Genomic DNA, 22,474 nt, shown 5'->3' with positions numbered 1-22,474 from the left:
GACTGCCTGAGGTGCAGAGGCAGGGAGCTCCAGGTCTTGAGGTCCTTCCTGAATCGAGGCAGCAACGGTGATTGCCTGAGGTGCAGAGGTAGAGAGCTCCAGGTCTTGAGGTACTTCCTGAATTGAGGCGGCAACGGTGATTGCCTGAGGTGCAGAGGCAGGGTGTGCCAGGTCTTGAGGTCCTTCCTGAATTAAGGCAGCAACGGTGATTGCCTGAGGTGCAGAGGCAGAGAGCTCCAGGCCTTGAGGTCCTTCCTGAATTGAGGCGTCGATGGTGACTGCCTGAGGTGCAGAGGCAGAGAGCTCCAGGTCTGAAGTCCTTCCTGAATTGAGGCGTCGATGGTGACTGCCTGAGGTGCAGAGGCAGAGAGCTCCAGGTCTTGAGGTCCTTCCTGAATTGAGGCAGCAAAGGTGATTGCCTGAGGTGCAGAGGCAGGGTGTGCCAGGTCTTGAGGTCCTTCCTGAATTGAGGCAGCAACGGTGATTGCCTGAGGTGCAGAGGCAGAGAGCTCCAGGTCTGAGGTCCTTCCTGAATTGAGGCGTTGATGGTGATTGCCTGAGGTGCAGAGACAGAGAGCTCCAGGTCTTGAGGTCCTTCCTGAATTGAGGCAGCGACGGTGATTGCCTGAGGTGCAGAGTCAGGGAGCTCCAGGTCTTGAGGTCCTTCCTGAATTGAGGCAGCGACGGTGATTGCCTGAGGTGCAGAGTCAGGGAGCTCCAGGTCTTGAGGTCCTTCCTGAATTGAGGCAGCGACGGTGATTGCCTGAGGTGCAGAGTCAGGGAGCTCCAGGTCTTGAGGTCCTTCCTGAATTGAGGCAGCAACGGTGATTGCCTGAGGTGCAGAGGCAGAGAGCTCCAGGTCTGAGGTCCTTCCTGAATTGAGGCGTTGATGGTGATTGCCTGAGGTGCAGAGACAGAGAGCTCCAGGTCTTGAGGTCCTTCCTGAATTGAGGCAGCAACAGTGATTGCCTGAGGTGCAGAGGCAGGGAGCTCCAGGTCTTGAGGTCCTTCCTGAATTGAGGCAGCGACGGTGATTGCCTGAGGTGCAGAGTCAGGGAGCTCCAGGTCTTGAGGTCCTTCCTGAATTGAGGCAGCGACGGTGATTGCCTGAGGTGCAGAGTCAGGGAGCTCCAGGTCTTGAGGTCCTTCCTGAATTGAGGCAGCAACGGTGATTGCCTGAGGTGCAGAGGCAGGGTGTGCCAGGTCTTGAGGTCCTTCCTGAATTGAGGCAGCAACGGTGATTGCCTGAGGTGCAGAGGCAGAGAGCTCCAGGTCTGAGGTCCTTCCTGAATTGAGGCGTTGATGGTGATTGCCTGAGGTGCAGAGGCAGTGAGCTCCAGGTCTTGAGGTCCTTCCTGAATTGAGGCAGCAACGGTGATTGCCTAAGGTGCAGAGGCAGGGAGCTCCAGGTCTTGAGGTCCTTCCTGAATTGAGGCAGCGACGGTGATTGCCTGAGGTGCAGAGGCAGGGAGTTCCAGGTCTGAGGTCCTTCCTGAATTGAGGCGTTGATGGTGATTGCCTGAGGTGCAGAGGCAGTGAGCTCCAGGTCTTGAGGTCCTTCCTGAATTGAGGCAGCAACGGTGATTGCCTAAGGTGCAGAGGCAGGGAGCTCCAGGTCTTGAGGTCCTTCCTGAATTGAGGCAGCGACGGTGATTGCCTGAGGTGCAGAGGCAGGGAGTTCCAGGTGTTTACAGCGAGGTAGGAGAAGGATCTTCCTCCAGCCGTGGTCTTGCAGATCCGTGGGACGGTGGCCAGGGCCAGATGGGTGGAGCGAAGATGTCTGGTGGGAGTGTAGAAGGCGAGGCTGTGGTTGAGGTTTGCAGGTCCGGCGTTGTGGAGGGCTCTGGAGGCATGTGTGAGGAGCTTGAAGGTTATTCTTTTGTTGATAGGTTGCCAGTGAAGGTCTCTCAGGTGACCAGTGATGTGGCTGCGACGGGGATGTGCAAGATGAGGCTGGCTGTTTTTGATAGTTATTTAAAATCCAATTCAGTGGTGAAGTCGGATTTCTAATAAATGTTAAGGAAAAGTAACTTTTAGAAAGTTACCTCATACCTGCCTGAACTGTCTGAAAGGTGATTAGCATAATACTCTGCCAGCGCCCACACAGTGATCAACCTTACAAAGGTGTGAACAAGGTGTGAAATGCCTCCCAGAACCAAATACTAGGCTGACCTGAATGGTCATAGATGACTCCTCTGAGTTCAGAACATGCCGTGTGGGGGTTTCTTGAGCCATATGGAACACTTGGGGTCAGATGTACGACCGCATGATTTTGCGGCTCACAGTTTGCGAATAAAAGCGAGTTGCAATAATCAATGTACGTACCCAAGTTTTCCCTAATTTGCAATTGACTCGCATCGCAATTTAGTGAGGAGGCAAATTGCGACTCGGTAAGCGCACACAGATAACATGCGCGGTGGAACAGACAGTTTAGTGTGCGCAAATAGCGTATATGGCTGAAAAAGGCATTTTGCATGCGCTAATAGCAAGCGCAGATAAAAAAAAAAAGGAAAAAAACACTTGGTGGGAGAGCAGAAGGACCCCAAACCAGGAAGTGGTGTCCCTGGAGAATCCTGAACAAAATTCACAGCACATGGAAAGGTGCAGCACCACAGTCCAACACTGCAAGCCAGCCAAGCAAAGAAAAGCAAGATGTCCAGCAAGTCCAGTGAGAAGGCGGGGAAGGAGAGGCTGCGAAGCTGAAATACACTGAGAAGGAACTGGACATACTGCCTGAAGAATGCTGCAACAACCACGAGCAGCTTTTTGGGAGGTCCTCACACACTGTACCAGAAGCTGAGAAAAGGCGAATCTGGAGAGACATCTAGCTTCGCATAAATGCCCTGGGTGTGGCTGACCGGTCCCTGGACGACATAAAGAAAAGGTGGTACGACCTGCCCTACAGGGCCACGGAGAGGGGGGCAGCACGGCTGCACGAAGCACAAGAAACCGGAGGCAGAGCATCCAATGTTCCTGAAGCTTCAGTAGCTGAGGCAATGGTGGAAGGTATCCTTGAGAGAGAGGCAGTGGTGGGATATGGGACCCTCAACACATTTCAAGCTCCACCACCCCCTGGTAGGTGTGAGACGTGTGCCATATTAGTATGTCAACCAAAAGCCAGCTCCCCAAATGCATGACCCACACCCAGACCCAACTGCATCTACATGCTCCATCTACATGATCCAAAAGTCACAGTTGGTGCATTGTGGGAAATGTAGTAAGTGACATAAACAGTGCAGTCAGGGACTGACATGAGTTGTGAACATAGTAAAACTACTGAGATAGTGACTCGGAACATTTTCTTTTTTTCCCCTTTCGTGCCATAGATATACCTTTGGGAGTAGAGCCAAGGAGAGATGTTCTTGATGCGCAGCAGGAGCAGGTCTCGATGGAGGAAGGGCGGAATGAGCCATGTTACGATGTCCTGGGTAGTGCTGCACAGGCTCAAGCGCATGACACACCAGCAACACAGCAGCAAGCACCATCCACTCGCTCTTTGGGCACAAGGGTCTGGGCTCAGCCTCCAACACAGCAGTCAGGAAGGCGGCTTCAAGCTCGGATGCACACTACCACCCACACAGGAGCAGGCACTCAGTCGGCGTTTGGTGGCCTGGAGCAAGCCATGTTGAAGGTTCAGCGCCTGCAACAAAAACAGATAAGGCTGATCAATTCAGAGCTGAGCCAGCGATTCCTTAACATCACCAACAAATGGCTGACAACCAGGCCTGCATTGAGGGGGAATTTCATGCCCTTACAGGGGATACTGTGCAGCTGTGCACAGAGTTGAAATAGGAGAGAGAGCAGCAGAGCAGAATGGAGTACAGCAGGCACACAGAAGGCACTTTATGAACAGGCAATTGGTAGGCTGGCAACAGCAACAACGCAACACACCAAGTGCACCCTGGTTCTGCAGAACGAAATGGACCACTACAGTGGTGACATTGCACGAGGGCTGCAACAAATCACAGCTGCAGTTGAGGCAGTCCAGACAAACATGGTTGTAACTGGAGGAGCCACAGAGACAGCGAGGTGTCCAGCCGCAGCAGTGTCTCTCATGCGGATACACCTATGCAGCGGCAAAGCAGCAGCCAGCAGCCACAAATCCCATGTGCCAGATCCACACATGCTGCACCTAGAGGCAAAAAATGATTTGTTGGGTAGAAAAGTGCCTGGTTTTTTTGGGGTGTTGCAGTAACCACATGACATTTCTACTTTCGTTTGGTTATGTGGATTAAGATGGACAGGTTGTCCAGCATTTTTTATTGACGTGCCCTTCATATAAAGGGAAATTCAAATTGTCAGAATCCCATTTTCTGGTGTCATTTGTTGTGTGTGGACTGTGAATGGTAATGACGCACCTTGATAAATAATGTCTGGCTTTGTGGGCCCTGCGCCTTCTCCCCTCTGCTGCTGAGCTTCTCTCGTTTGGTTGTTGTGCTGGTGGGCCAGGCTCTTCATTTCCCCGAGTCTGAATCCGACACCTCCATGGGAAAGCCACCCCTGCAGGCCATGTTGTGGAGTATGGCACAGGTTATCACAATTTTGCAGACTGTCTCGTCGCATACTGCAAGGCCCCCCCACTCTTGTGAAGACACCAAAATCGTGATTTTAGGATGCAAATGTGCGCTTAATGACTGACCTGGTGCATATATGTGCCCTGTTGTACCACCTTTCAGGTGCGTTGGTGGGAGGCAGGTACGGTGTGAGGATCCATGAAAGCAGGGCATACGCACTGTCATCTGGGGGGTGGGGGTATATGTGATGATGAGACACATGCAGGCAAACCTCTTAGGGCAATTACATTTCACTGTGGACATGAGAATTCAGTACCCAGCAGGCATCCTTCATCAAAGCCACTGCTTTCTATTTTTTGGTAAATGCCACTGTGTCTGAAGATGTACGAGTCATGGGTGCTTCCAGGATATTTGGCAACAATTTCTGTGATGATGTTATTTGCGTCACAGACAATTGGATGTTGAGGGAATGTGTGCTTTTCCCTTTTACGGAATATGTATTCTATGCATGCGGGGGGACAAATGGGCACATGGGTGCCATCTACGCACCCAATGACCTGTGGAACTCTTGCTGTTCTATAAAATTGCATTTTTATATTTTCTAGTTCCAGATCATTCCTGGGCAGGTAGATGTGTTGATGGATGTGGTGTCGCATGGCATCTAGGAAATTGTGTAAGAAACGCGAAAGCGATCTCTGCAGTACACCTCCGGCCACTGCAGTGACATCCTGGGAGCTACCAGTGGCCACGAGGTGGAGGGAGTGTAACACCTGCACATGCGTGGGGATTGCATTCCTGCACAGGGCTCTGCTTTCCAGCTGTGGCTTCAAGGTGTCAATGAGGTCTAGGGTGACAGTGCTACTCAGCCTGCACTGGTCATAGATCTCTTCCTCTGTCTTCTGAAACAATGTCAGCCGGACTCTGAATATCCTGTCCTGTCTGTGCCTCCTCGGCTGAGCAGCCAGTATCCACATCTTCCCCGCGATCACGTACATGGCAGCCTTTGTGGAGAGATTTCTGATGCATTCTGGGGCTGTTTTTATAGGTTGGGAATGTTTACCACCTAGTTCTGGTTAGTGGTAAATTGCATGCGCAAATGGGCCAAATTGCGATTTTTCGCAATTTGCGAATGGTCTGTACATTGTAATTCGCGACTCTCTAATTGCGAGTCACTGTTTTCGGAATGCAAACACAGGTTGCATTTTTTGTTAGTCAGTATTTGTTCGCACCGTAGTTTTGTGATTGGCGAGTCCATTCCGTACATTGCACTCAACCATTTCTGCATGCGCAAATCAGTTTGCGACCGATTTCGCTCTCACAAAATGTTTGTACGTCTGCCCCTTGGAGGACTCTTGAAAAGGAGAGAACACAATGTCAAGACACTTCTTATGTATCCCCTGTCTGGCTGCTGGAGGACCCTGCATTTGTCCTACCAGACGTATTTCTGTGGGTTTGTTGTCTAAACAGTGCCTACCTCTAACTGGACTTTAGTGTTAGGTGTGGGAGGACAATAGGATTCACAAAGTACACACCCCACACACACACCCACAGCCCTAAGAACCCAAGCTAAGTGTGGCCAAAGATGTTCGCCATCCTGGATTTGCCCTGACGCATTGCATTTTGGGCCGGTTTGCAGTAAGGCAAACAGGAACTGCTGCTAATGTAGGTAGGTCCAGGCCTGGGGACGTTTACCTCATTGGTTAGAGAGTGTGCGGGAGACACTCCCACCCACAAGTTTTTACCAGGTGTAAATGTGGCATCTCGAGGCACCCACCTGAGAACACTTTCTGGACCTGTGGCTGAACTTGCCGTCTATGACCGGAGAGGAGTCCGGAAGGGCTGAACGTACTCCTGTTTGTACCCAGGACAAAGGAGTGGAATCCAAGAAGCTCGGTGTCAATGTGGTGGGTGTATCTGACCTGAGCTCTGTCGCGATCAGCCTCACTTTGTGCCTCGTCTGCTGCAACTAGTGGCTTTCACTGATGCTTTTTGTTTTTTGGTTCCATTGTTACTTAAAACTTGAAAAATTCACGTCTTCTCCCTGCTATTGGATTTTTGTTATTCTGTGTTTTATATTTTTCTCAATGTTTCTAATTTGGTTTGGTATTTTTTATTGTTTTGCATTTTGATTTAGTTACTGTGTTGGTGCTGCAATAAATACTTGAAACATTGCCCTAAGTGAAGCCTGTCTGCGCTCAGGTCAATGTTCGGGCTCGGAGGGTTCACCCCGACACGCGTGGTGACGATTCTTGAAGTGGGCAGTTATGAAACCCACCTCAAATAATAATCCACCTTCTTACCCTCCCACAACAAGCAGACTAGACTTGGCCTCCAATGTGTGCGGGTCCAGATTCTGTCCGAAGGATTAGAACAAAGTGTCCATATTGGACCCGAGTGGTCCTGTGTGCGCCTCGCAATCCCGTGGATCAATACTGCTTCCCCTGCTGCTGTTCGGGCTCCAATCTGCGACTTGCTGATGCTGTTCTACACCAGAAGCTCTGCACTTCCCTTGAGCCAACGAGCTGACGAGCTCACCTGTGAGGCACCTGTGTGCCTGTGGAGTGGGTCTGTGACCTGTGAAGACTTGGGCAGCATTGTTCTGCTCTCTACAACTTCTGGTCGCTACTGATGAAGCGCTAAACCTAGAAACGCGCGTCTGGAGATAACAGCGCTACCTGCACTGATACTGGCGAAAAATGACATTAACTTTGAAGTAAGTGATCTGCGGTTACTAGAATGCAAAGGGGTGAACTGTGCTGGGATGAGAGGCAGTGTGCTCCCTCCCCCGTTTCGTTTAAAAGGCTCCCTTGAGCCAACGAGCTGCCGAGCTCACCTGTGAGGCACCTCTGTGCCTGTGGAATGGTATTATGACCTGCGAAGACTATGGCAGCATTTCAGCAACCCCAGGTGACTTTTCTCTGCTCTATTCTACTTCTGCTCTCGGCTGATAAAGGGCTAAACCCGGAAACACATGTCTAAAGATAACAGAACAACCTGCACCAACTTTGGTGAAAAACTACATTTACCAGAATGCAATGGAGTGAAATGTGCTGGGATGAGAGGCAGCGTGCTCCCTCCCCCCTTGAGATTTGCATAGATATCAATCAAATACTCCTTTGGAATATCCGCGATGGTCGACTCTCCAGTGGGGAGACTGGAAGCAAATGTTTTAGACGTGAAGAAGCGTTTTGACAATGGATTTTTTCCCCCTTTTATCAGTGACTTAATTCCCTGTCCAATGGAAGTCAAATCCAAAACTGCTTCTTTGGATATTACAGTTACTTTTACAGGAGACAGGAAGTTAATTGCCATGTTTGAGGCTAGCTCCACCCCCACTGTGAATGGCACGAGCCGTATATGTCAGCAAGAGCGCTGCTTCTATTTGAGACTTAAAAATCTTGCGGGACTTATTATATTTGAGAATTAGCAATCTTGCAAACATGTGTCCCCTGGGGCCGGTGGGGTCTGATGTCTAGTAATGAAGGCTCATGCTTTGAGGGTTAGTGCCTTTTTAAATATTATTGGTTTATCTTAGTCTAGCATTGATATTATTAAATGTCTGTCTTATGATGAAGATGACAATAGTAATGTTTTGTAATTTTATAATTGTGTGTATGTATATCCATATTTATAAATAGAATGTAATTGACTGCACCATTGTATATCACTGCATTTTAAATAAACAATTTGAAAAGTATGTCACCAGTGTTGTATGCTCTCTTTTTCAGAAGGTGATGCAAGCACCAGCGATGAGGGAAACACAGCCGAACAGCTAGAGGAAGGCCAGCACACACCAGAGCTGGGAGACCAGCTGAGCACATCTACAGGTCAGGAGCATCCATTCAATATGTGTCCCTTGAGAACAGTCCCATTATAGGTGCCCCACAGACGGCTTTCATCGCCGTCTCATCCGTGGACGTGACACTAATGTTGGTTCTCCCTGTTTTCAGAGATAGGACATTCATATGGCATTAACGAGGATTAACATGTTCCCACATTTGTCAGAGTCTATCTACTAAACAAAAAGAGATTTTATTCACTTTGTTTTTTGTGTGGCTAGATTCCATTTTTGACTGTGTTTTAAGTAAGGAGCAAGCTTCAAATAAGTGGCGTAACACAGGCCCCCGCAGTCCCCGCGGTGTGAGGGAGCCCCATGCTCCAGTGGGACCCCCCGCACAGAACCCTTGCCGGAGAGCTCCCGATTCAGTCCATAAGGGGCCCCTCCACATACCTTGCAGGGGCCCTTCAAGTTTCGTTACACCAGTGCTTCAAATAGTCTGATAAATTGTCCTGTTTCAGAAGCTGGATGTAGCGCCGAATCTGAGGGCGTTGGCAGAGATTTGGAAAGGGTGACGCCATGTTTATTGTGCCCATGTGGTCCTGTGTCACGTGGTGGCCATTGCTGCTTCTGTTTGTCGGCTACGGCTTGGAGCCTGAGGATTTACACCTCTGCATTTGGCCAAGCTCCTTGTCTTCTGAATCCCAGCTGTTTCATGTCCACTTGGGCGCCCCACATTTTTCAGCATTTTCCTGGCCCTATGTTTGCAGGTATTAAGAGTCTGTACCCTTTGACACTACTATTCAGTACCACAGTGAGTCTGCCCTAGCCATACAATGATACTTTTTAAATTGGTTTCACCCAGTTGATCTCGCTAACCTTCCCATAAGGTGGTGGTTGATGGTGCAGAAAATATACCAATGTCACGGTAGTTAAATGTCCTGTATTGGCTGTAATGTGTATTTTTACCACCTTCGTACCTGACAGAAATGCATGGCTGCCAGGAGCACGACTGGTAAGGATAAAATGTTTTCCCGTGGTGACAGTCCTGTGCTTGTAGCATGTGGTGCTGTAGTTTCACATGCTGCGCATACTCCTGCCGTCTAGTATTGAGCTCGAGCAATGTAAGTTATTTTTCTTCAAAGAAGTCTTTTGAGTCACAAGGTCTTAGTGACTCCTCCTCGAGGTGTAGATTGCATGGTTACCGACTCCATTGTTAGATTGTTTTTCTCCGACATCTGATTCTACCATGATCTAGTGTGCTCTCGGTCTCGACAAATCGTGTGTTCCCATCATGGCCTTGTGCTGGCTGACTTCCACCCAGTCGCGAACAGTCGTCGACGTATGACTCTCTACTTGTTCATCAGTTCCTTCTGCAACGAGTGTCCTGTCCGCCTGGCCCTCAGGGCTATTAGGCCATTGCATGATCGATCCACCTTCGAAGAATGACAAACTTCTCAAGGTGAGGGTACAGACACCCTTCCATAGATGCCCCTGGCGTCACTCGAAATGTCCCTGGGCTGACCTCAGCACCATGTGCAACTGGTGCCTCTCGCTGGACCACGGTGAGCGCCACTGCAACTGCTGTTCAGCGTCTGCTCCAAGAACGATGGTGGGCTCACACCAAGATGGCTCCGTCCACTTCATAAATGTCACTTGAGTTGGAAATCCTTTAAAAACAAGACAAGAGGCGTTTAGCAAAACAGGAAGTTTGTTTAATGAAACATTACAGCTGAGAAAATAGTTACAGGCACGAGGTCTGAAGACTGTCTCAATTTACAATCGGTATATGTCCTTCTTTTTATACAAAAAGACAACGGTAATAAAGGTTTCCTGCATTCCATATATGATGAGGAATGTTGGTTGCTGCCTTCGAAGTCATAAATTAATGATCTAATGGTTACTACAGATGGGCTTTGACATCACGTGGACACAATGTGCCCAGTGGATAATGTTTCTTGATATCTGGCAACGGGGAGCACACGATCACCATGTGTGCTAGGTCCTGATGGGCTACGTGTTCCTAACTCATGTGGTATCTGACTTTTTATGGTGTTTTTAGGAGTGAGCGTACCCCCTCCGGCCAAGTGTGCTTTATTCGGGCAATCTCCCCATACCATTGTATTTCACTGTACCTTTCTGTGGGCATGATGAAGAGTTTCCTGCCCGAGTGTTTGCCTGCCAGCTACGCACCCTCCCACCTGTGACCTATCATTCAGTAGTCCCGGGTCTAGGTCTCAGGGTCTCCTTGACTACATGTTTGCGAGTCGAGGTTGATGAGTTCAGATCACACAATTCTCTTAATAAGGATGAGATTTCATATTTATCGATGAATGCATTGATTTCCATATTAACAGAGACACCTGACATCTTCAAGGAAGCCGATCCCCTAGCCGTCGAAGAAGTGCAGGAAGAAGACATTAGTGAGTCACCCAAACTCCTGTCCCGCCAACCCAGCCCATAGCACATTCACTCTGACACCTCTGAGTCTGCAAGGAGTTCCTCCAGGAGGCGGAAGAAAATTCTCCAGAGGATGGCCAATGCACCACGGTGGGCTCTGTTCGATGCATCAAAACAACACTAAGCATGAGTAATGTCGACACCCCTGTACCTGTCACCCCTCATAAGTGGACGCATCAGAGCCGAGCACTGTCCCTTCGAGGTTTGGACATTGAGCCCACTGCTGAAACCAGAGTCATTTTCAGGTGCATCACTGCCCCCAGCGCTGGTCAACACCAAAGCAACGCCTTGGAGCAAAGGGCAGATTCTGCCAAAGCCTTCGATCCTCATCTGGCTTTGACACCACAAACTCTAATCGGCACATGTACGCAAGCAGCTCCAAAGTCGCAGACTTCTCAATGCCAGTTCAAACTGCAACCACTGCTGTTCAAACCTCATGCCCTCGACCGTCGAGGAACGTCCCACCCTTGAAAGGTTTAAGGAGGAGTTGGATGTGAGACAGCGTCAGATTGTCATCCACCCTCGCACCTTGAAAGATCGCGGCCTCTGAGAAGGTTCAACCCAGAAGCACAAAACTGCTCCTGAAAAGCCTCAACCACTGGATGTTCATGGTCCTCTTAAAAGACCCAGCGGCAAACCTCCATATCCTCCTCCACCTTCATCACCTCCACCTCTTCTATCTTCGCCTCTACCTCTTCCATCTTCCCCTCCACCCTCATCACCTCCACCTCTTCCATCTTCACCTCCTCCTCTTCCATCTTCCCCTCCACCCTCATCACCTCCACCTCTTCCATCTTCACCTCCTCCTCCTCTATCTTCCCCTCCACCCTCATCACCTCCACCTCTTCCATCTTCACCTCCTCCTCTTCCATCTTCCCCTCCACCCTCATCACCTCCTCCTCTTCCATCATCACCTCCTCCATCGTCCCTCCACTCTCATCATCTCTACCTCTTCCATCTTCCCCTCCACTCTCATCACCTCCACCTCCACCTCTTCCATCTTCACCTCCTCCTCTTCCATCTTCCCCTCCACCCTCATCACCTCCACCTCCACCTCTTCCATCTTCACCTCCTCCTCCTCTATCTTCCCCTCCACCATCATCACCTCCACCTCTTCCATCTTCACCTCCTCCTCTTCCATCTTCCCCTCCACCTCTTCCATCTTCCCCTCCACCCTCATCACCTCCACCTCCACCTCTTCCATCATCACCTCCTCCTCTTCCATCTTCCCCTCCACCCTCATCACCTCCACCTCTTCCATCATCACCTCCTCCTCTTCCATCTTCCCCTCCACTCTCATCACCTCCACCTCTTCCATCTTCACCTCCTCCTCTTCCATCTTCCCTCCACCCTCATCACCTCCACCTCCACCTCTTCCATCATCACCTCCTCCTCTTCCATCTTCCCTCCACCCTCATCACCTCCACCTCCACCTCTTCCATCTTCACCTCCTCCTCTTCCATCTTCCCTCCACCCTCATCACCTCCACCTCTTCCATCATCACCTCCTCCTCTTCCATCTTCCCCTCCACCCTCATCACCTCCACCTCTTCCATCTTCACCTCCTCCTCTTCCATCTTCCCCTCCACCCTCATCACCTCCTCCTCTTCCATCATCACCTCCTCCATCGTCCCTCCACTCTCATCATCTCTACCTCTTCCATCTTCCCCACCACTCTCATCACCTCCACCTCCACCTCTTCCATCTTCAACTCCTGCTCTTCCATCTTCCCCTCCACTCTCATCACCTCCACCTCCTCCTCTTCCATCTTTCCCTATACTCTTATTACCTCCACCTCTTCACCTCCTTCTCTTTCATCTTCCCTCCACTCTCATCACCTCCACCTCTTCTATCTTCACCTCCTCCTCTTCCATCTTCCCCTCTTCGTGAGAAAGTACCATCTGTCTTGCACGGTTTGCCCGCACTTTTTGCTGAATTGCTGAATGTACTTTGACTGAGTGTGCCCTGGGCTCCTGCCAATCAGGTGCCCAGGGCCTATGTTCCTTCCCTAAAAACTATGCTGAAACCTAAAACCCAATTTGGCAAACCCTGGCCACATGTCAGCCCCTGGTCTTAAACGTAGAATCAGCCGACCAATCCGCCACAGTCATGATGTCCTGCAGCCGAGAGCCGGCACCAAATGACTTGGAGGCCATAGCCCCTCTAACTGAATGAGCTCCAAATTTAGAGGTATCCACACCTGCAAGACCCAGTAACCAAATGACCCACCTGGCCAGAGTCGCAGACGTGACCGGGCGAAAATGTCTCTGAAGAGCAATCAACAATTGTCCCAACACATCATTTCTAAATTCTCTAGTACAATCCTCATAAACCTTCAAACATTTGACCACACATAATTTGCTGTGATGAGGAAAGGCAGGGTAAGAAATACAATGCAAATGCGTCTTTGTACGCCTTGAAATCGTGAATGAAACTCCCGAGGGAGTGAATACTCTACCTGCCAAATCCAAGGCCCGTATGTCAGACACTCGTCTGCATGAGATCAGGCACAATAAAATCGTCAATTTTGCCGATAGCTGTTTCCTTGACAGACCCTCTTTATTGGGCCAGTTCATCAAAAAACGTAGGACCGTAGTAACATCCCAAAGAGTCGTATACTTAGGCTGGGGAGGATTCACCAACCGAATACCTCGCACCACCTTGCAAACCAGTGGATGCTCCCCCACCGGTTTGCCCTCTACATGCGGGTGTCCCGCTGAGATCGCAGATCTGAAATTGTTTACAGTCCTATACGCTAGCCCCGATCTGGCGAGCTCTGACAAAAAATTTACAATCATATGTATGTTGGATCCCATAGGATCGACCTGTCGTTCATTACACCAACTAGCCCATCGTCTCCAAGCGGATTCGTACCGCTTGTGAGTGGAGGGTGCCCAGGCCTGGGATAGAAAGAAGAGAGTGTCCTGTGAAACTCACGGAATTTGCCACCGACGCCTGAAAGTCTCCAGGCCATGAGGACTAACTGGTGTTGAAGGATCAAAGGATGTCGAAGCCCTTGAGGGTCCGTGAGGATATCCGGGAATGACTGAATTCGAACCGGAGGCGCGCAAGTCCACTCCAGCGCGCTCGGAAACCACGCTTGTGCTTTCCAGCACGGTGATACCAGAATAACCTCCGCCCTCTGTCTGCGGATCTGCGCCAGCACTCTGGGTATCATGATAAACGGTGAAAATGCATATAGAATGTCCGTCGTCCACGACTGAAGGAAGGCATCCGAGCTGACCGCTAGAGGGTCCGGGCGCCAGCTGTAAAACAGGGGAACCTGACGATTGAGTCTGGACGCGAAAAGGTCCATCGTACAAGGACCCCACTTGAGGTTCAAGGCCCTGAAAATTCTGGGATGGAGTCTCCAATCGCTGGCGTCCCTCAAATTCCGAGAATTCCAGTCGGCTACCACATTGGTCGACCCGGGAATATACTCCGCTGTCACCACAATGTGATGGTCGAGGCAAAAATGCCAGAAGTCCTTTGCTATTTCCGCCAAAAGGCGAGATCTGGTGCCTCCCAGGTGATTTATATAACGGACCGCGGACACATTATCCATGCGGAGAAGAATGCAGCAAGAGACCCTTTGAGGGGCTAACATGCGAATCGCAAATGAGCCTGCTAGAAGCTCCAAGCAATTGATATGCAGATTCAACTCTTCCCGGGACCATCGACCCCCTGTCTCTAGAGTCCCACAACGTGCTCCCCAGCCCCAACGACTGGCATCCGACTCTATCACCACATCCGGACTGGTTGAGAAAATGGCTCTGCCATTCCAGGCGTCCATATGTTCTAGCCACCAATTCATCTCCGTACGTGCCTCTACCAACAGTACGATCTGCTGCGCATATGAAAGACCCTTGCGCAGATGTAAGATCTTCAATCTCTGAAGGGCCCTGTAATGTAGAGGGCCCAGAAAAATCGCTTGAATGGAAGATGCCAACAGTCCAACCAGTCGAGCTAAAGTCCTCAATGATATTGTCGGAGAGACAAGCGCTCTCCTCAACTCCTTCCTGATCGCTACTCTCTTCTTGAGAGGAAGAAGTAACTGCGTTGTAAGGGAGTTGATCTGGAAACCCAGAAAATCCATCACCTGTGCAGGTACCAGAATGGACTTGTCCAGATTCAGGATGAATCCCAATTCCTGCAGGAGTTGAATCGTCCATGCTAGTTGGACTAACAGAAGGTCTCTCGACTGCGCCATGATCAAAATGTCGTCGAGGTAAATGATCAGGCGTACTCCCCTTTCTCATAACTATTGTACCACCGGCTTCATCAACTTGGTGAAACACCAAGGGGTGGACGAAAGGCCAAACGGCATGGCGGAAAACTCGAACCATTGATCTCGCCAACGAAATTGAAGGAAACGCCTGTGCGGAAGGAATATAGGAACTGCGAGATAGGCATCTTTTAGGTCCAATCGAACCAGCCAATCGCCCTCTAGAAGGATGTCCCGCAGAAGGTGTATGCCTTCCATTTTGAAATGTCGATACACGACCCAGGCGTTGAACTCCTTGAGATTTAACACCAGGCGAAATCCCTGATCTCTTTTGGGAACCAAGAAGATGGTACTTACCAAACCCCGCGTGTGAGGAACGGTCTCCACTATTGCCCCTTTCTGGCGTAATGCCTCCACCTCTTTGTCGATGAAACTCTGCTCTAGTAGGGAAAAATGAAGAGGACTGGGCACGTGTGTCTGCTCTGGAGAGGCATAAAACTCTATGTGAAAGCCCTGCACAGTCTGTAAAATCCAGGGGTCGGTTGTGAGACTTTGCCATCTGTGGAAAAACAAAGTTATCCGACCACCCACCATGCACTCCTTGGGACTTAGGACTCGTACCTGAATAGGAGGCATCTCCTGCCGTGTGTTGTTGTCCCCGATAGACCCCTCTCTGGCCTCTGCCTCTTCCTCCTCTATTACGGGAGGGGTAGAATTGTGGTCTCTGATTACCTCTGCCTCGTTGCTCTGCTCCTCGTGAGGTCTGACTAAAACCTCGGCCGAACCCTCGACCTCTTGAGCGGCCGGCCTTGTCAAAAACACCCGCGTGAAACACTTTTTTAATGTTTGCTTGGGCCTTGTCCTTGGCCACATACTTCCCCATCTCCTTAACAAACTTGTCCCCAAACAGCATGCCATTGGTGAGGGAACCCGGTTCGGTAGTGGCCATCTCCGCTATCTGGGAGTCAATACGCATTAAGAAGGATCTTCGCCTCTCCGTAGAGAGAGCCACATCGGCATTTCCCAGAAAGCATAAAGCCCTTTGGGCCCATTCCATCATATCCGATGTATTCAGTGGCACGTTCTGATCCTTTGCATTAACTGCCGCCTCTAGAATCTTCGTGAGGGGTCCAGAGACATCCAATAATTTGTCCTGGTATCCCCGCCAAGCCCTATCTAAACATTTCTTAGGGTCCTTCGCAAATTTTCTCATGAACGTCGCCATATAGGGATCTAGTTCTGGCGTATCCGCCACCTTCCCTATTAAGGAAGGCCTCGGGCATTCCGAACGTAAGGTGGCCCGTACTTCTTTCTCAAAACCCTGGCGCAAATTATTAGCAACATACTGAGCCACTTCGGGACCCGGTACCCACTTGGTAGATCGAGGATGAACCAAACTTTGAGGGTCAAATAAGAGGTTCTTGGGCGCTTGACTGTCATCTGCTTTATAAGCTGTATGTTTAGTCTTCTGTGATTTCTTTTTAGGCAACACCAATTCAACCTCAGAATCTGAGGTAGCCGCTGTAGACTGGGAAGACTCCTCAGTTGTATAATGAGCCATGGAGCCATGGTCCTTCATAACATTCTTAGCCATGCGCGCTAACATTTTGGCCGATGACTGTGAGTGGCCCGCGCTGCTATGAGAAGATTTCACCTTCCTTTTACCAGAGCTATGAAGGGTTTTAGTAAAAGGCTTTAAAGCCTTGATCAGGGCTCTATTTACCGAACCTTGGACGTGGGTGTCCAAAACTTCCACTAGATTTTCCTCCTCATCAGGCTCCTGATACTCCTCAAACTGGTTACACTCCACCCACTGATCTTCCTCTTCGGCGTAGTACGCCATTGCCACGAAGCAGAGAGGATTTGAGGAACTTTCAAAAGGGGGGAAGCAACCCTGGGGCACCTCAGACCTTTCCACAGTCACACACTCTAAGAAAATGATATACTGAGGGTCTTATGAGGCGAAATATAAAGGTGGAAGGAGACCCCTACACTCCCCTAGAGCAAAGCTCTTATCCGGATACTGCCCCGGTAGGCGTTCACAAGGCCAGGGATTTGTGCAGTCCTGCAAGCGCTTACACGCGAGGAGCCGGTCTCTCAATATAAACGGCTCCTCACGTTCGCGCGCAGTGTTTGGGACCACAACTCGACTGCTCCCTGAGCGCGAGAGTCTCGCGTCTACCTCCTCCTGCTCCACCGCCCCTACCGCTAGTAAGCGCGCGTCGCGGAACCCGATACTCGCTAACGCGCTCCGGAAAACACCCGACACTCGTCAGCGCTCGTGAACGAGTCGGTGCCAACATCAAATCACTTGTAACAAAGTCAATAAATATCAATAAACACCGCTAAACCAACCTCCCCAAAAATATATACCACAAAGAGAATGAAAGGAAAGGCACTTACCTGCTGCTGCAGCAGCAAAGAAAGAGGACGTCACGGCGTTTACACAGACACTTATGTGAAGGACTTGGTGGTGATTGGTGCAGACACTGGAGGGGGTTGACCTTCCGGGGGTCATGCAAGTTTAAAGTTTGTTTATTGGCTGCTGTATTTTGTCAGTAAAGATTGGGAAGCATAATCGGAGCCTCCGTGGACTGACATAGAATTCGCTCACCTTCCCCAATCATGCGCCCTTGTGCTGCTGCCTGTTGCACCTGCCTGGTCCATCTGACAATCATGTCAGTCAACATGACGCCGGACCGCCCACCCTCTTCAGACTCTGAAGGGGGTGGGAGGTCCCACGTCATGCTGACTGACATGATAGTCAGTTCTCCCTCTGCTTCTTTGAACTTAAGTAAACTGATTCAGTTTACTTAAGTTCAAAGATGCCGACGTTGCGGGCGATGCTGCGGGCGGGGGGGCTACGCCCCAACACCCTAATGGACGTACCGCTACTGTTGTCTCTTCATGAAAGAAGCTATTGAGGGCTGTGCCTGCTGATCTATCGGCAACCTGGGCCTGCTACTAAGTTTAAATCTGCTGCTCTGCTGGAGGCTGTCTGCACGCTCGCCATGGGCACTGCTAATTTTAGAATTTTGAGTAATTTTAATCTGCATTTTGATCTTTTGCAAGATAGTGAGATTTGTTGCTTGCTTGCGGACTTGGCTGCGTACCAACTTAACCAACTGGTTCCTGGGCCTACCCATTCTGCTGGGCATTTGCTGGATCCTATTTTCTCCAACATTTTGTCTGCAACTGTGGAGACTCCTAAACCTATGGGTTGGACTGACCACTCGTTGGTAACAATGTTCTTTTTGACCTCAGAACCTATTAATAACACCATTCGAACGCTTGTTTTTAAACGCCCATGGCGCAAATTGAGGCTGGAGGATTTTCCTGCTTGCATCCTCTGGGACCTTTTAATCACGCCGAAACGGGATATACCCTGCTCTGCGATTGGATCACCCATGGGCTAGACTCTCTTAGTCCGGCCAAGTGGTCTAGGGGCCGTTCTTCGAACATTAGTCCCTGGTATAATGATTCAGTGACTATCTTAAGGTAGGCTTGTAAAAAATCAGAACGTGAATGGAGAAAGGATTATGATCCCAGAAAAAAAGCATGTTACTTGGCTATGGTTAAACAATACCACAGATCTATCTGTAGGGTTCAAGCGGTATATTTTGCCAATGACATAAAGCTCAGTCCCAATCCAGTTAAATGCATTTTTAAGATTCTCAAAGATCTTAGGGCCAATAACAACTCGGTGGCCGTCATTTCATCCGATCGGCAATGTGAAGACATGGCTACTTTCTTTATTGAGAAAGTCTGTACCATCTACCGGTCTTTCCCACAAGGGAGCTCTCCATCTTCTTCCACTCCTTCTAGATCCTTGTCTTGGCCTTCCTGGAGGAGTGTGGCTCAATGGTTAGAGCGGCAGACCCTGATGCAGAGTTCTGGCCAGGGACCAGGGTTCGATTCCCGCCTCGGCGGGGCTCGGGCTCAATTTCCTCGGACCTGTCTATTCTCGCCTCGGTGCCTATTCTAATCACGGGCCCCACGCTGCAACTCTGGGCAATAGCTTGCTTAGCCTCCTCACCGGCCCCAAAAGCGCTAAGGATGCCTGGCTTCACCCTGGGGGTGCCCAGGAGTGGACACTTCACAGGGAAAGCCAGGAGGGGTTCCACAGCGGTATGAGTATCAGCGCCAGAAAACCGTAAAAGGCAACACCGCAAGGTGGCCGTCTGCTGACAGTGCGCTCTATAAGTACCTTGACATTTACATTTACATTATATCTCGCCGGGTGAATTCACTCAGTTGAGTCGGAAAGTTAAATCTGGCTCTCCGGCTGACCCTTTAAGGCCGGCTCAGTTTAGGGAATCTATCCCCTTTTTCTTGACTCCGTTATGTCAGATTATCAATCTCTCCCTCTCCTCTGCCATTGTCTCTGTATTATGGAAGCAGGCATTTCCCCCATTCTTAAAAAACCATCGCTTGACACTACCAAACCTGACATTTTTCGGCCTATTTCTCTCCTTCCTTGGGTGGCTAAGATTACAGAAACACATGTGAATAACATACTCATGAACTTTTTAAGCACCAACAACATCTTGGATCCGTCTCAGAATGGCTTCCGCCCGGGCCACTTCCGCCCGGGCCACAGCACGGAAACTGCTCTTCCGGCCATGACTGAACATCTTCGGACCATTCTTGATTCCGGTCAGACGGCGGCATTGATCCTGTTGGATCTTAGTGCCGCCTTTGATACGGTCTCGCGCGGTATTTTGCTCTAGCGGTTGGAGGAGGTGGGCGTGATCGGCTAGGCTTTGGATTGGTTCAGATCTTTTCTAACTGACAGATCTTTTCGAGTATCAGCCCCCCTTTCTTTCTCGGACCCATTCCATCGATTAGGGGGTGCCTCAGGGCTCGGCGGTCGCCAGGCAGTGGGGCCTCACCATGGTCTCCTATGCGGACGATACGCAGCTGGTGGTGACCCTGGCTGAAGGTTCCACACTGAACGACTCTAGGCTCAGAGATGGCCTGGCGGCCGTCGCAGATTGGATGACCTCTAATTGTTTACAGCTAAAAGCTAGCAAAACCGAGGATCTGTTAATAGGGAAGAACGCTAGCCTCTGGAGTGAGAGCTGGTGGCCGAGTGTCTTGGGCAGCGTTCCTAATCCCAAGCCTGTGGTTAAGAATTTGGGGGTCTGGATGGACTCCTCCCTCACTTTTCAAGACCACACAAAGAAAGTGGCCGGTACTTGTTTTGGTCTCCTACGGGGTCTTAAGCCTCTTCTAAAGTTTTTTGATCCCCCAACACGCCAGCTGATGTCCAGTCAGCCATTTTATCTCGTCTGGACTATGCTAGTTCTCTACTTTTAGGGGCTAACCAGGCAGAAATAACACGGCTGCAGCACGTTCAAAATACTGCCGCTAGAGCCTTACTAGGGCTCCCGCGGTTCTGTTCCCCTGCCAGTGCTATTCGTAAACTCCACTGGCTTCCCATGACGGAGCGCATTCAATTTAAGACGCTCTGTCTTGCATTTAAGATTTTGAAGCTGGCTACTCCTAGTCTGCTTAGTAATTTACTCATTCCATATGTTCCTGCGCGTCAGCTGCGCTCCTTGAGGCCACATTTGGTTACTGTCCCCCGTATTAAACGCCTTCGTACGGGGGGCGGTCTTTTCGCTGATTGGCAGCAAAGCTTTGGAACTCTCTGCCTGCCCAGATCCGTAGCATAACCTGTTTATCCGGCTTTAGGAAGGCGATTAAAACTTTTCTTTTTCCCTCTACTTAGCGTTCTGCCTTCTTATTCCACTCCTTTTGCCGCCTCTCTGTTTTAGTGGTTTGGTCCTGCTTTCTGATGCTGCAGCGCCAGGACGCCCCTTTGCTGGGGCAGCTGTGCGCTTTATAAATCAGTATAACATAACATAACATAACATTGGGATGTTGATTGGACAGTCTGTAGACTCTCACACATTGGGCTGTTGATTGGACAATCTGTAGACGACTCTCACACATTGGGCTGTTGATTGGACAATCTGTAGACTCACACATTGGGCTGCTGATTGGACAGTCTAGATTCTCACACATTGGGCTGTTGATTGGACAGTCTGTAGACTCTCACACATTGGGCTGTTGATTGGACAATCTGTAGACTCACACATTGGGCTGTTGATTGGACAATCTATAGACTCACACATTGAGCTCTTGATTGGACAATCTGTAGACTCTTACACATTGGGCTGTTGATTGGACAATCTGTATACTCTCACACACTGGGCTGTTGATTGGACAATCTGTAGACTCTCACACATTGATCTCTTGATTGGACAGTCTGTAGTCTTCTATAATTTGAACTGCTGATCGGTTCTCTTACACATTAAGCCATTGAATGGACAGTCTGTAGACTCTTACATAATGCGCTGTTGATTTGACAGTTCTCTTACACACCGAGAGCCGTTTACTGGACCAAATGTAGACTCCTACACATTGAGCTCTTGATTGGACAATCTGTAGAGTCTCACATATTGAGCTCTTGATTGGACAATCTGTAGACTCTCACACATTGAGCTCTTGATTGGAAATTCTGTAGACTCACACATTGGGCTGTTGATTGGACAATCTGTAGAGTCTCACATATTGAGCTCTTGATTGGACAATCTGTAGACTCTCACACATTGAGCTCTTGATTGGAAATTCTGTAGACTCACACATTGGGCTGTTGATTGGCCAATCTGTAAACTCTCACACATTGAGCTCTTGATTGGACAATCTGTAGACTCACACATTGGGCTGTTGATTGGACAGTCTGTAGATTCTCACACATTGGGCTGTTGATTGGACAGTCTAGACCACGGGTACTCATAGTACGGCACGCGGGCCGCCAGCGGCCCGGCAAGCCTTCCCTGGCGGCCCGCGGACCTTGCAGGCAACATACCTCTGTTTTTTAATATCGCCGGTTGCAGCAGCACGGACCTATGGGGGCCGGGCGATTCTTTTAAAAACCATTCACTTGTTAATAAGGCTTTGTTGTATTTCACCTCTTCTTAGCGCCCCTGCATCTCCACTCTGATTAAGTGGAGATGCAGGGGCGCTTTTGAGTGGAGATGCAGGGCCGCTAAGAAGAGGTGAAATTCAACAAAGCCTCATTAACAAGTGAATGGTCTTTAAAAGACCTGTGAAGTACTTGGGTGCAGCGGCTGTGTGTGTTCCAGGGAAGCTGTCTCAGCGCGGGGTGAGGTGACAGGGACAGCAGGGTGAGGTGGGGGGGTGGGGGGCTAGCAGCTAGTGAGAGCAGTGGGTGAGTTTACAGCGGGAGGAAGACAGTGCGACAGAGGGAGGGAGACAGAGAGGGAGAGGGGGAAGACAGAGAGCGGGAGACAGAGAGGGAGAGAGAGGGAGAGACAGGGAGAGAGGGAGACAGACAAGGAGACAGAGGAAGAGGAAGGGAGAGGGAGGGAGACAGAGAGGGAGAGGGAGGGAGACAGAGAGAGGGAGACAAACAGAGTGAGTGAGACAAACAGAGGGAGTGAGACAGAGGGAGGGAGGGAGACCGAGA

At 50.0% G+C, this 22,474-nt stretch overlaps 1 protein-coding gene across 5 annotated transcripts in view; it reads left to right on the top strand.

Annotated features, from left to right (window-relative positions):
- The window catches only part of LOC146859581 (uncharacterized), a 437,747-nt gene that overhangs the window by 206,239 nt on the left and 209,034 nt on the right, over nucleotides 1-22,474 (top strand). For 4 of the 5 annotated variants that reach the window (XR_014979314.1, XM_085646505.1, XM_085646504.1 and 1 more), the window contains exon 4: nucleotides 8,243-8,341. Coding sequence is in view for 4 of the 5 variants with exons in the window: in XM_085646505.1 (XP_085502631.1) it covers nucleotides 8,243-8,341 (99 nt within the window). In the remaining variant the exon portion in view is untranslated. Of the gene's footprint in view, nucleotides 1-3,326; nucleotides 3,881-8,242; nucleotides 8,342-22,474 lie in introns of those variants that run through there. The other variant, XM_085646506.1, reaches the window with a different exon arrangement.

This window comes from Triturus cristatus, chromosome 3_1 (assembly GCF_964204655.1).
Source record: "Triturus cristatus chromosome 3_1, aTriCri1.1, whole genome shotgun sequence".
Lineage (NCBI taxonomy): Eukaryota > Metazoa > Chordata > Amphibia > Caudata > Salamandridae > Triturus > Triturus cristatus.
Note: the sequence above shows the minus strand (reverse complement) of the source record. Positions and strands in the feature narration are given on the sequence as shown.